This window comes from Podarcis vaucheri, assembly GCF_965113315.1.
Source record: "Podarcis vaucheri genome assembly, chromosome: 2".
NCBI classification, from domain to species: Eukaryota; Metazoa; Chordata; class Lepidosauria; order Squamata; family Lacertidae; genus Podarcis; species Podarcis vaucheri.
Window position 1 is genome coordinate 32436182 of NC_138760.1, and position 13529 is coordinate 32449710.

The 13529-nt window shown below is 46.1% G+C and overlaps 1 protein-coding gene across 1 annotated transcript in view; it reads left to right on the top strand.

Annotated features, from left to right (window-relative positions):
• The window catches only part of NPLOC4 (NPL4 homolog, ubiquitin recognition factor), a 52675-nt gene extending 40300 nt beyond the window's left edge, over window positions 1-12375 (top strand). The window contains exons 13-17 of the mRNA XM_082212534.1: window positions 3468-3539; window positions 5097-5192; window positions 7367-7483; window positions 9423-9525; window positions 10386-12375. Of these exons, the coding sequence (XP_082068660.1) occupies window positions 3468-3539; window positions 5097-5192; window positions 7367-7483; window positions 9423-9525; window positions 10386-10543 (546 nt within the window). The 3' untranslated portion in view covers window positions 10544-12375. The remainder of the gene's footprint in view (window positions 1-3467; window positions 3540-5096; window positions 5193-7366; window positions 7484-9422; window positions 9526-10385) is intronic.
• Window positions 12376-13529: the final 1154 nt, after the last annotated feature.

A 13529-nucleotide genomic window follows, 5' to 3' on the forward strand; every position in this document is an offset into this window, starting at 1 on the left:
TAAAGGTTCAAGCCCCTGGGCTTGTTGCCAAAGATATTACAACACCAAACAGTCTGTCTTATTTGAGAAATGAAAAGTATCTGTGAGTTTTTCCTCTATAATCAGCATTTCTTTAAAAGAATGCCTACAGGCTTATCATGTTTTGGGCAGGTGTCTGATTGGAAATGCCATGGATTTTCCTACAGTGAGAGAGGTCGGTGATAATTAATAATATGCTGCATGTTTCCACTTATATATAAACAGCTGCTTTTTTCCATGAATCTTTCTAGTCATCTTTACACACAAACTGGGTTGATGAAACTTGGCATGTTCATTGTTGCTTGTTCTTTGGAATTTTTAACTTTGAGAAGTGTTACCACCTCCCCCCATTTGGGAACGTGGTGAAAATTCACCAAAGAGCACCCCACAGTTTCATATCAGTAAACTGAGGAGCAAACCTTGGTGAATCTAGGAGAGGGTTTTCCGATTGCCCCAAAATTGTTGCTCTGAAATGGATTTGTATCGCAATTTGCATGAGGTACAGAGAAACTTCCCTAAGACCCTCATTCTCCGTGACAGCAGGGAAACAGTCATCCTGGACAGAGCTATCTCACCCCCAAAGGGCCTCATCTTGCAACTTCTCTGCCTCTCTCTGGGTCAGCTACCTTGGCCCCGAAGGAATGACCACACACCCACAACTTCTGTTCAGCAGTCAGATAGGCATAAATGTGACATTTTGTGTAATACACTAGGTAGCCCCCAGCCCCGATCTGCTGCCTTTATTAAGTAAGCTTACTTGGGAGGTTAGGATTTGTTAGGAAAAAGTATTGGCAGGGGTAGTAGTCTGCCCTTGACTCCTTGCCATGCTGCCAAACTCAGCTGCTTAGCTCCCTTGTTACCTTGGCTTGGCAATGGGGCTGAGATGGTGCTCACCTCTTGCTCATGGAACCCCTCGGTTACCTGCAGAGTGAGAAATGGCTTTTCATACATGCATAGCACAGTGTGCTCTTGGCCACCTCTTTTGTTGAATATCAGAAGTGTTCTGTTCAAAAATTGAATATAGTGGTACCTTGGTACCCGAATGACTTAGCTCCAGAATGCCACAAACCCGGAAGTGAGTGTTCTGGTTTGTGAACGTTTTCTGGAAGCCGAACGTCCAACGCGGCTTCCGTTTGAGTGCAGGAAGCTCCTGCAGCCAATCAGAAGCCGCACCTTGGTTTTTGAACAGTTTCAGGTGTTGAACGGACTTCTGGAACGGGTTAAGTTCACCGTACATAGAAATTCAGTGTGATCTGGATTTTTCTTAGTTCTCTGGGTAAGAAGGCAACAGTCTTAAATAAGAAAAAGATGAAAATTTGAACCTGTAGCTTTCAGAATTGTAGTGATGACCAAAGCACTTGCCTGCATCTTGAAGTATTGATTAGCAGTGCTCATCAGAAATGTCAATCTTAGGACTTTGTCTCCCTTTCTGACTGCTTGCAATGGAAGTGTGTGTGTGTGTGTGTGTGTGTGTGTGTGTGTGTGTGTGTGTTTCTGTTTCTACACCCTTCCTCAATCTTCCTGGCAATAAATCAAACATGCAGATTGACAGCTGTGTCCGAGTACTTGTCCTTGGGATTTGCCTCATAGTCACATTTTGCTTTTGGAAGCTTAGCAAATGTAAACTTTTATGTAAGGTCTCTGATTGGAAATTACAAATGTATAATTTATATAGGTCTGAGTGAATGATTTATATCCTGTTAAGTGGTGATTTAGGTGGAAAATACAACCCCCACTTGCAGAATCTTTAATGAAAAGTGTCTGTTCTTACGAATTTATTTCTGAAGCAGTGTTTGAGCTCGGTGTGTTTGACATAAATCAGGTCTAATTGTCAGTTTGTGATTAATGAACATATGCTAGTCATCTCCCCCCCACCCCATAATTGAACTTGTGTTCAATTCATCAGACAGAGCGCAACAGGTTTAGGCTTTGTCAGATTGTGTGCGTTTTCTAGCCCTTGATTTCAGAGAGGATGGCTTGGGGCTTCTCCTTTTTTTGAAACTGCAGAGGGATGGGAAAATGAGACTTTATTTGAAGGATAAGGTTTTTGGATTCAACAGGGCAGCTTGTCAAAATGTCAGTTGGATTGGCGAAGTCTTGGAATGCAAAGGCAACACTGTCCAGGCCGAATTTGGGTCTCCAGCTGGTTTTGGACTACAATTCCCATCATTCCTGACCACGGGTCCTGGGCGTAAAATCTATACAGGTGTGGGATGTTCTGTTTAAAATATGTGACCAACAGTACAATCTGTTCTACAGTGCAATATGGAACAAGTCCTGAAAGGTCAGTTTGTATATAAGAACCAGAAGCTCTCTTTCTTGCGCCCTCCCAAACGCTTTTTAAAGAGCCTCCAAACATTGCTGCCTTGTTAACACTAATAGCCATTTCAGTAAGCCTAGTTCACATAGAGATTTCTCCCTGCTATATTGCACAAAGGATGACTGAGGGATGGGGGGAGCACTTAGTTTGCCTGGGCAGTACAATTGTCCAAATCTAGGATGGAATAATTGTGCTAGATGGGACATCTGTGTGACTCCATGAGGGGGTGAATTGGGAGGTCCTGTTAAATCATGCTTGGCATCGCACCTACTTTTTTTTGTTGGTAGTAAGGCAACTTTTAAGGGACGTGGGTGGCGCTGTGGGTAAAACCTCAATGCCTAGGACTTGCCGATCGTATGGTCGGCGGTTCAAATCCCCGCGGCAGGGTGAGCTCCCATCTTTCGGTCCCAGCTCCTGCCCACCTAGCAGTTCGAAAGCACTCTTAAGTGCAAGTAGATAAATAGGTACCGCTTTATAGCGGGAAGGTAAACAGCGTTCCGTGTGCTGCTCTGGTGCCGGTTCGCCAGAGCAGCTTCGTCACGCTGGCCAGGTGATCCGGAAGTGTCTGCGGACAGCGCTGGCCCCCGGCCTCTTAAGCGAGATGGGCGCGCAACCCTAGAGTCGGACACGACTGGCCCATATGGGCAGGGGTACCTTTACCTTTAAGGCGCAACTTTAATTGTTCTAGAATTAAGTTATTTTATATTACTGCAAAACTGTTAACCTTACTTGGTTAGACATGCATTTGCTGCAGGGGTGAGTGGCTTCTGTCTTTCATAGTCTGCACTGAAAAACAAAGAAACACAGCCACAGCCTTGAATTCCCACGTTCCCCTTGATATGTGTGTAAATTTCTAAAGCAAGTGTGTGTATTTGGGATCTCCGTATAGTTAGGGTGTAATCGATCTTCAATATATAGTCATGTTTAAGAATATAAGTTGTTTCTTACTGGACCAGATCAAGATTCAGTTATGCAGCTTTCTTTGCAAGAATCCAGTTAACCAGATTGCTGTGATCCACTGAGAATTAGCCAGTAGCCCACATGCAGCACACCAACCCCTGATCTATATTTCTCCTTAGCAATTTTGCATTGATCATTCAATCTAACTAGTAGACTTCTATTGTTTCAGGATATAGACAAGTTTGGCAACGAGATTACTCAGCTAGCTCGTCCACTCCCTGTGGAGTACCTAATCATAGATGTAAGTATCCGCTACACTTTTCTTTTCTTTTCTTTTTCTTTTGCAGAGGGAAATAAAAACAGGCTAACCTCACCCCAACACTGAAGTTGAAATTGTTCACTTTGTTCCTTTCTTTAGCCGCCCTGCCTTTGTTAGGAAGCTAAATGTTAGCAAGCAGCTCGTAAGTCAACGCGGTTTTATTTTGGACTAGTGGTGATGTGAAACTTCAGAAAAGCTTTTATCCTCCTTGTTAGGTGCTGCTTGGAGCACCTCGCTCCTCTTGCAAAATGACATTTATCCATTAGATGAGTAGAAACTGTCACACACACCCCCCACAGAGATGCTGGTGATTACATCACCAGGAGCTTGTTAGCTAGTGTCGGTTGTACCTTTCACTGGAGTGATTAAGCAGTCTGCTGCTTATAGTGAAGGAGCCAGACATGGTTTTGACTGTCTGGCTGGAAAATGGGTGGTTTTCTGATGTGCAGTAAGGATATGTGTGCATGGTATGAAGGAGCAATAAATGGCCACGGAGCTTGGATTTAGCATTAAAATGATGGCAGGAAACTATTCTACCAGATGGGAGCATGTAGTAGTACAGTGATGATTCATCAGCAGACGATATGATAGTACAGGCACCGGTATGATTCACTGCAGCAGCATGTAATATAGGCTGGAAACTTGAACATGGTCTTCCTCCTTGTCCATGTATTTACATAGCTGCTCAAGCGTTGGGATACAGGCATTTAATGCCTGATTCATGCCACAGTGATGGCCATTGTGTTGAGCCTGCAAACTTTGTATTCCAATTGACAGCCCAGAAACATATTTATTACCCCAGCAGCAAAGGCATCTCTCTGTGTGTGTTTGGACTACCTGGGGTATAATTAAAATGAAAGGAGATTGACAGAACATGCACTTAGGAGGCGTCTGAAAAAAGAGACAAAACCAAATTTCTGAAGCCTCTCTTTACGGTTCTGCTTTTTTGTTATTCTCTAATGACTTGAGCTATTTCTGCAACTTTGGTTTCGGTTGCAAATTTTGCCGATCCCTGATTGAAAAATCCTTTATCAGTAAGGCTCCATAGAATTGCAGTTGGGATATGCTAGCGCTTCACTTTCAGATATAACAGCTTGTAATATTAGTCCGCCTTGGGCAACGAGTGGGAGAGTAAGCAAGCATGGTCTCCTCCCTGCTGGATCCAAAAATCACAGCCACCTCACATTAGCAAAGTTTACAAGCCCTCCAGAAGACGATGTGATTTTATTATTAAAAAAATGCAGTTTCAGGAAGGGCATTGATAGTTTGAACTGCTGAAGACTTCAGCCCAGTATTCCTTCCTATTCTGTATCAGAAGATGAACCCACTCTAGAACAGCCAATTCCAGCTTGCATGTTCCTGAATCAGCCGTGCTTTTTGAAAATGAAATCCTTGTTGCACTCTGCTCGTTTAGCCATGCATGCTGAAGTGTCTCCTTGGGAAATAAGGTGGGCGTTAGATTGAGGCCTAAGCATGGAACCCAACGCAAGAAATAAGGCAGTCATCATCTCAACCTTTTTTTCTTTTTTTAAATTTAAGATTACTACTACGTTCCCCAAAGATCCAGTTTACACATTTTCTATTTCTCAAAATCCATTCCCTATTGAGAATCGTGATGTTCTGGGAGAAACTCAGGTATGTGCAAATCATATTGGGTTAGGGTGGGTGCCGGGGTGGGAAGGAGGGCGGCTTTAAACAATTTAACTGACTTTAATGTTTAAAGATCATAGGATGTTGTGCAAAAAAACAACAACAACAATGGTTGGCTGCAGATGCTAAGTAGTCTAAAAAGCTCCCATTTGCAGTTGGTTATTGTGCTGAATTTGTGTGTGGGAGTAGCAGTTCTGTGGGGAGAAATTGCACGTAATCACATAAAATGTACTCTTAACTGTGAAGTATGTTCATCAGAAGTCAGAACGTGGTTTGCGTAGATGATTGTAAGAGAAACGTTCTTGCACAATTCCTCATTTCCCCCTTAGAAACAGAAATGTTGCATTTTGCATCCCAGTAATAGGTCTCCCCAATGCACACAAGTATTTGTAGGTGAGTGCCCCTTCAGCTATCCTCTTGCCTACTACTGCTTGGGCAAAAGGTCCCCTGCAGTATATGGCGGAAGGAAAAGCATGAACACTGTGAAGAAAGAGCTGCGCTTGGGAGAGACGACACCCTAATCTGCCTTGCCCTTTCTGTTCCTGCTGCGGACACAATTTGAGCTTGTGTCTGTGGAACTGCTGGGTCTAGAAAAAGCTCAGCTTTTCATTCTAGTTATCCTGGCGACTCCTGTCAGCCAGCAAGGTCCACATATAAGTAAGTAAGTACATTTTTATTTATACCTCGCCCTCTTCAGCCAAGACCGGGCTCAAGGCGGCTAACATCACATATCAAATACATTAAAACACAATCAAACAATTAATTAATATACAGCTTAAAAATTAGAATCAGAATACAATTAAATGACTGCCCATGAATAATAATAATTATTATTATTATTATTATTATTATTATTATTATTATTATTATTATTATTATTATTTATACCCCGCCCATCTGGCTGAGTTTCCCCAGCCACTCTTACAGCCATAGGGGTCAGGAACCTCAAGTATTCATCAGGGCCAGCTATCCATGTTGGTCCCACATGAGCCGATAAAAGGACCAAAGAGGTAACTTACATGGTCCCATAGAGGGGGGGGGTGTCAAACTGGTCCCAGACAGAAGGCCAGGTAGAACAACTCCATCTTGCAGGCCCTGCGGAAAGATGTCAAGTCCCGCAGGGCCCTGGTCTCCTGCGATAGAGTTTTCCATCAGGCTGGGGCCAAAGCTGAAAAGGCCTTGGCCCTGGTTGAGGCCAGTTTAACCTCCTTGAGGCCCGGGACCTCCAAGATATTAGGTCCTCCGCTGGTCCTCCGCTGGGCATACCAGGAGAGGCGGTCCTGTAAGTACAGCCTTGTGCATGGAACGTCCTTAGTTTAAGCCTCTGGTTAGAAACAGTGAATGCAAGTGAAAAGTAGTGTGTCTGTCCCTAGTTGCCCTTGGTGGCTATTTCAAGTAGCTAATGGCAGATGCTTTTGAAGAATATTGAGCAAGATCAAGAATGGTCTAAACTTTCTCTGGTGCTCCGTCCATTCATTGTTGTTTTTCTGACTGTTTTCATATCAGAGAGAGAACAAGTAGCTTAGTACAGAAAGGAATTGCAGGTATATTCTGGTTGGGTTGGGGATATTACAGAACTTGGTGTCTTTTCCCCAGTGCACTTGTTTGACTTGCTAGGACAGTATCGGCCATTTATTCACTCCTCTTGTTGAGAGATCTGGTGTCATTTCACATCCCCTTATTCCTACATCTGAATAAAAATAATTGCTCTCTTGATTTGAGAATGTGTCCTGGTAGAGCTTCATTGACCAGAGTGATTAATCTGACAGGTTTTTATTACTATCATTGTTATTTGTTTGCAACTTTTTTAACGGAAAAAACTCTTGAGTGACTTAACGTGATAAGATGCAACAGTTAAAAACAATTAAAATCGGGAAATGTAAAACAATGTATCGTATTAGATAGGGGTAGATAGCACAGGCACCGGCCGTTTTAGGCGCATTCAGTGCATGCGCAGCCATGCACACAAGCATCACCACAACCTGAAAATGGTCAGAAAAGGAGGCAGGGCAGAGTGGGCTGGCATGCGCTCCGTTGCTGCGTTTGGAGGTCAGGAACGCACACTCCTCCCCACGCAAAACAGTCATTCCCTGTAGTGCTGCCTATACCAACCAATCCTAAGAACACTGAAATGTTTGTCCTCTTTACAATTTCTACAGGACTTCCACAGTCTGGCAACTTACTTGTCCCAGAACACGTCCTCAGTGTTCCTCGACATCATCTCCGATTTCCATCTGCTCCTCTTCTTGGTCACCAACGAAGTGATGCCTTTAAGGGTATGTAATGAGAAGGAAGTTAATTCTGGTGAACGGTGTGAGTTATTGCAAAGAGAGTGTACCTTGCTTGCTTGCTTGCTTGCTTGCAGAAAGCTACATGCTTCTCTTTACATTCGCCTTCAGGTAGTTTGGCAAAGCATCTTTTCTCAGACACCACAGGCTGCCCTATCTCTTGAAGGCTTCTTCAAGGTTGGTGGCAAAGATGCTCGTGGGATTTAAGTGCGGCAATCTCAGCTTGGCCTTTGTGTTGTCTGTATTGGTATGTTCTTGGACAAGACAAGAGCCAACTTGGATGTTACACTGACAACTGGAAGCACTTCATTTAATTTCTCTGAATCAGAAATTCCTGCAGTAAACCATTGCATGATCAGTTGCCCAGTTTTACCAAGGCCAGCAACTTCCTGTGTTTGCGTCTCCTCCCATGCCTCTGCCCTCTTTTTATTGGCTGGGCAGCTGGCAAATATAACATCTGGAATGCTCTTCATCCCCCCCCCAAAAAAAGTAAACACCAAAAGGGGGGGGGATGACCAAGCCCTGTGCCATGTATGGAGAACTGCAATGATTCAGCATTTGCAGAACAGCTGGGTTTACCAGTAGGCAACTGGAGAGCAGATATGCTTTGTGTTAGATAACAAGACAAAAACACTGAACATTGTATTTACTCCCTTATTATTACTATTTTTTTAAAAAACAAAAACCTGAATACTTACATTTAGTGCCAAAAAGGTGGGGCAAGTGTGGTGACAAGATAGGCATGTAGCCCATAAAAAGGGGGAGGTACTTCACATTTTCACTGCATTTTGTCTTTTGGGGTTATTTGCCAGTTTCTGAATTGGGCTGATGTATATTAGTGAGAGACATGTACAGTATGCGCACTCAGAAGTCTTACGTCTGCACCTCTGAAGTGGCCTCTAGCGCCCTCTGCTGTTTGGAGCACAATATGTCCCCCTTCAGCTAAGTCATCTTCATACAGCCATGCAAGTTTGCCACTTGCATGTAGCAAGTTGTGGTTGCCGAAAAACGAATGCATGAAAGAATGCAGCTGTACTGCAACCCACCATTCAAACTCACTGCTGCCACCGCCACTGCGGTCTGGTTCTTCTGGGTGCTGTCCTGGCTGGTTGAAGGAGTTCACACTGGCATTTCCTTTCCCCCAAATACAGCACCGTACCATGTAGGGTTGTGTTCTTGTTTTATAGCATGAGTAGGCAAACTAAGGCCCGGGGGCCAGATCCAGCCCAGCTGCCTTCTAAGTCTGGCCCGCGGATGGTCTGTGAATCAGTGTGTTTTTACATGAGTAGAATGTGTCCTTTTATTTAAAATGCATCTCTGGGTTATTTGTGGGGTATAGGACTCTGTTCATTTATTTTTTTCAAAATATAGTCCGGCCCCCCCACAAGGTCTGAGGGACAGTGGACCCGACCACCTGCTGAAAAAGTTTGCTGACCCCTGTTTTATAGGGTTGCTGGCCCTTTAAGCTGGAAGGGAGGTAGAGAGCACGCCTGAGATGGCAGTGGGATGCTGTTAGATTGTTGGAAACTGAAGTGTATCTTTACTGCCAGTCAACACAAGCTTTTCTGCTTGCCTGATGAGACAATCAGCCATCTCTCCCCCAGCCCGATGTGCTTCTTCTGGGACTCTTCCAACCCTCCCCCAGAGCCAGTTTGGGTGTATGGGGAAAGGGCGGGGAGCCCCACTGTGATATTGGTGGTCTATGTGGGGACGTTCGCTGGCAAGACTACTTAGCTGTGTCTGGCCCTACAGATGTGTCATTTGAAAGGATGCCTTGTTGTTAAATAAGCAGTCATGTTACCACTATGGTTGGTGGATTTGGGGAGGTGGGGGCAGCTCTGGAGAAAAGAGATTCTTCCTGAACAGCCCTACGTATCCTTGAGGTAAATGGGATTAGCTGTGACCTGACCCATCATCTCTCTTCCAGGATAGCATCAGCTTGTTGCTGGAGGCAGTCAGGACTCGGAATGAAGAGCTTGCACAGACTTGGAAGAAATCTGAGCAATGGGCCACCATTGAACAGCTTTGCAGTATGTCATGTCTTTTCCCTTTGATACTAGGATTTGGGCACCTCTGCAGAGATGCTGGAGAGCTTTGGTTTTATCTGTTATCGGATCACCCAGGGTTGTGATTTGGTGTCTGAGTTCCCTCAGTCACTTGGGGGCGGGGGGAGATCTCAGTAGGAGGGAAAGGGCTTGAGCAAGGATAGCAGTCTCCCTGGCCAAAGAAAAGAAATATTTGTGAAACAGTCTGCGGGCAAGCGTGTAATCCTTGTGGATAAACAACTCTGTGAATTTGATCTAGTGCAGGAGAGCAAATAAAGTCTCTCACAAATAATACTATGAGGGGATTCAAAGCTGTACAGACCTTGCAGAGGAGAAAATATAGTTGGCATATAGTAAAGGTAAAGGGACCCCTGACCGTTAGGTCCAGTTGTGACTGACTCTGGGGTTGTGGCGCTCATCTCGCTTTATTGGCCGAGGGAGCCGGCGTACAGCTTCCGGGTCATGTGGCCAGCATGACTAAGCTGCTTCTGGTGAACCAGAGCAGCACACGGAAACGCCGTTTACCTTCCCACTGGAGCGGTACTTATTTATCTACTTGCACTTTGATGTGCTTTTGAACTGCTAGATTGGCAGGAGCAGGGACTGAGCAATGGGAGCTCACCCCGTTGCGGGGATTCGAACCGCCAACCTTCTGATCAGCAAGTCCTAGGCTCTGTGGTTTAACCCACAGCGCCACCTGCATCCAGTTGGCATATAGCTCTGCACAAACTAGAGAAAACTACCCTTTTCTGTAATGTTCAGCTGAAAATTCCCCCACTTTGTCAGAGCTTTCCTAACCCCCCTCCTGATTCTTGTTGTGTGTGTTTTTTAATCCCTTTTTCTAGGCACAGTTGGAGTTCAGCTTCCAGGACTCCAAGAATACGGTGCCATGGGTGGTTCGACACACGCCACAACCTCCGCCATGTGGGCCTGCCAACACTGCACCTTCATGAACCAGCCGGGCACAGATCACTGCGAGATGTGCAGCCTCCCACGAAGCTAGGCCTCCTCTCGGCTTAGCATTCGGGGCGGCCCTTACAGACCAACTGGCGGAAATACAGAGGCAAACCCTTAGCCAGGCGGGGGACTGTTCTTCCTCCTGGGATGACACACCCTGAGGGTCGGGGCAGGTGGGGGAGGGGCGGGGAGCGACCCACGTCGTGGGCACTCGGTGCCATTCAGCGGGTGACAGCTTGCCGGTGGAACTGGATGTTTTAGGGGGAGGGATACGGCACAGCCCCTCTGCCCGGCGCTGCTGCCTTGTCTTTTCTTTGCTCTCAGTATTGTAGAAAGCCAGCCAGTGGTCATGTTTCCCTGGAGCTGCCGTCATGCAACCCTGTGGGCACATGGCAGTGTGGTCATGCTGCGCCCGCCCCGCCCCCAATCAGCTTGCATGCCACAAGCTTCCCCCAGCCTTAAGCCAGTCACAGTGAGGCAAGGCAGTTGTGTTGAAGGGGTCAATTGGGTCCCCAGGCTAGCTTGCCTAATGTTGCTCCCTTGACATGCTTTTTGCATTTAGCCCCAGAATCGCTGGGTGCCTGTGTCACTTCGGTCCAGCCTCTAATTAGAGCTTCCAAATTGAGTGGCCTGCACTGGCAGAACATACAGTTGCTTTGTAGCCCCCCAGGCTAAGTCCCAGACCGAGTATCTCGGCTAGAGGAAGAGGAGGAGAGAACACGCTTCTCAACTTGGTAGGGTGTCTACAGTCGTCCAGCCCAGCCACAATGGCCACAGATTTAAAGAGCTCTATCAAAACAGCTGTCTCCTGGTGCTTCTCAGCTAGAGCTAGGTAACAGAGGGCCGTTCTTGCCCAAATCGGGCAGTGGGGACCAGCTGGCTTTCCGAACTGGAAGCGGGTCGCAATTTGGCGGCATCATCCTGGCTGTTTCAGGGTTGGGCAGGCAGTTCGCAAGCAGTTTGCTTGCTCCAGATTTCCATATGCTGTCATCCCTTTGCATTGAAAGCCAATTCCTGGTCTTTGTAGCTGTGAGCAGGCAAACCTCGCAAGTACCTTTCCTCGTGCCTGTTAGCGACTTAAATAGCATCCCAGCAGGGAAAGCTAAATGGAACGTTTGTCGGCATCTTGAAAGGAGCTTTGTCTTGCTGCAGCGCGATCCAGGCAAATTGCAGCCGAGGCGCTGGAAATTCTCCTGCCTCCAGAACACTTACCTGCCTCCTCTTCCCATAACCACATTTTTAGCTGTGCCCTCAAGCTCCTCATGTCTTTTGATGTGTGAGCTCCTCCATTGCCATACAGAGATGTGCTTTCATTGTCCAAAAATTCCCAGCATCTCTGCCAGCAGTGTTAGGGCACATTTGGTTCCTCTTGCACAGCAGTATTTCTGCACCTAACTAGCCTGTTCATCCCCCAGGCAACTCCCATCAGTTTTATAGCAGAGAAGCAAGGCATTCATGCCATCCATTGGGTTATGGGGACAGAGGGCATCCCGTAATTTTTATCTTGTTAGATGCCCACCCCAGCAAAATGTGCCTCCACCCCAGCTACCAGTTTTCTTTATGGGCCTGTAGGCCTGCCTCCCAGACACTGCCATGAGCGACGCAGTCTCTACCTTTCCATGGCTGGAAATACCTAGGGCTTTGTCCGTCAGGTGTTTGAACCAACACTTCACCTGGCCCTTGTTACTGCTGACAGGACATGCGACTCTCTTCTTTCCTGGGTTTGTGTTTTGACTAGATTCCTTGAGCTCACCGGGCTGTAGCTACTCTTGCTATTCCTTTTCATTCTATGGGTTGCAGAGGTGTGTGTTTGGTTTGGACTGGAGTTGACTGAATAACAGCCCTGCAAATAAAAAAATATATTAAAAGCGTCTGAAATGGAAGCCTCCTGGTCTGTTCTTTTGCCCGCCTTGTCCTCTTGTGTTTGCTCTTGGATTAACAGAGCTTTCCCCAGACAAAGCTTTGAATATTCTTCAGGGCAGTGCCCCAGTGAGAATCTTCCTGATCCAAGCTCCCCACTTCAAACCTTGTAGTCCTTGCCTGCCGTAAATGCTTGCTAAGGACTTTGGCAACTGCAGGAGGAGAGCAAAATGTGGCATTTCAGCAGCCCTTCTGCTGAAGATGGTGAAGCTTTGTCTAGAGAAAAACAGTACAGTGGTACCTTGGTTGTCGAACTTAACCCATTCCGTTCCGAGAGTCTGTTTGACTCCCAAAACGGTTCGAAAACCAAGGTGCTGCTTCCAATTGGCTACAGGAGCTTCCTGCACTCGATCAGAAGCCGTGTTGGACGCTCGGCTTCCGAAAAACATTCGCAAACCGGAACACTCACTTCCGGGTTTGCGGCATTTGGGAGCTGATTTGTTCGGGAGCCAAGCCGTTTGACAACCAAGGTGCCACTGTACTAGGCAAAGCTTTAGTATCTCAGAGCTCTACCAAGCAAAGCATACAGTTGTCACTTAGGTGTTTATAGTGTAGCTTTAGATCAGCCTCTCTCAACCTGTGGGTCCCCAGATGTTGTTGAACTACAATTCCCATCACCCCTAGCTAGCAAGGCCACAGCTCAGGGATGATGGGAGTTGTAGTCCAACAACATCTGGGGACCCACAGGTTGAGAACCGCTGCTCTAGATGAAGAGCTCACTTGAGTAGTCTAGGAGGGGGAAGATTAGAAGGATCTTGCTAAAAGGGCTTTGCAAGCCAGTCTCCCTTGTTTTGGCTTTGTTTCTGCCCATACAACAAAGTGGCAGCAAAACATTTTAAATTGTAAAAGGGATTGTTTTATTGTAAAACACTCAATATTCCTCAGACTTGCAACTTAGAATTTGTTAAGCTTCCTGAACCTTACATGCATCCTGCCCAACGTCAGTTGTCCTGGCTACAGCAGAAGCAGGTGAATGAGTGAGTCACTTCTTCCAATGTACAGTTTTGTTAATTGGCTTCAAGGAACAATGGGATTGCGGGATTCTTGGGTTTTCAACTCTCATTTGACCATGGTTTTTTAGGAGTCAGACTTTTAATTTCGAATGTTTACAA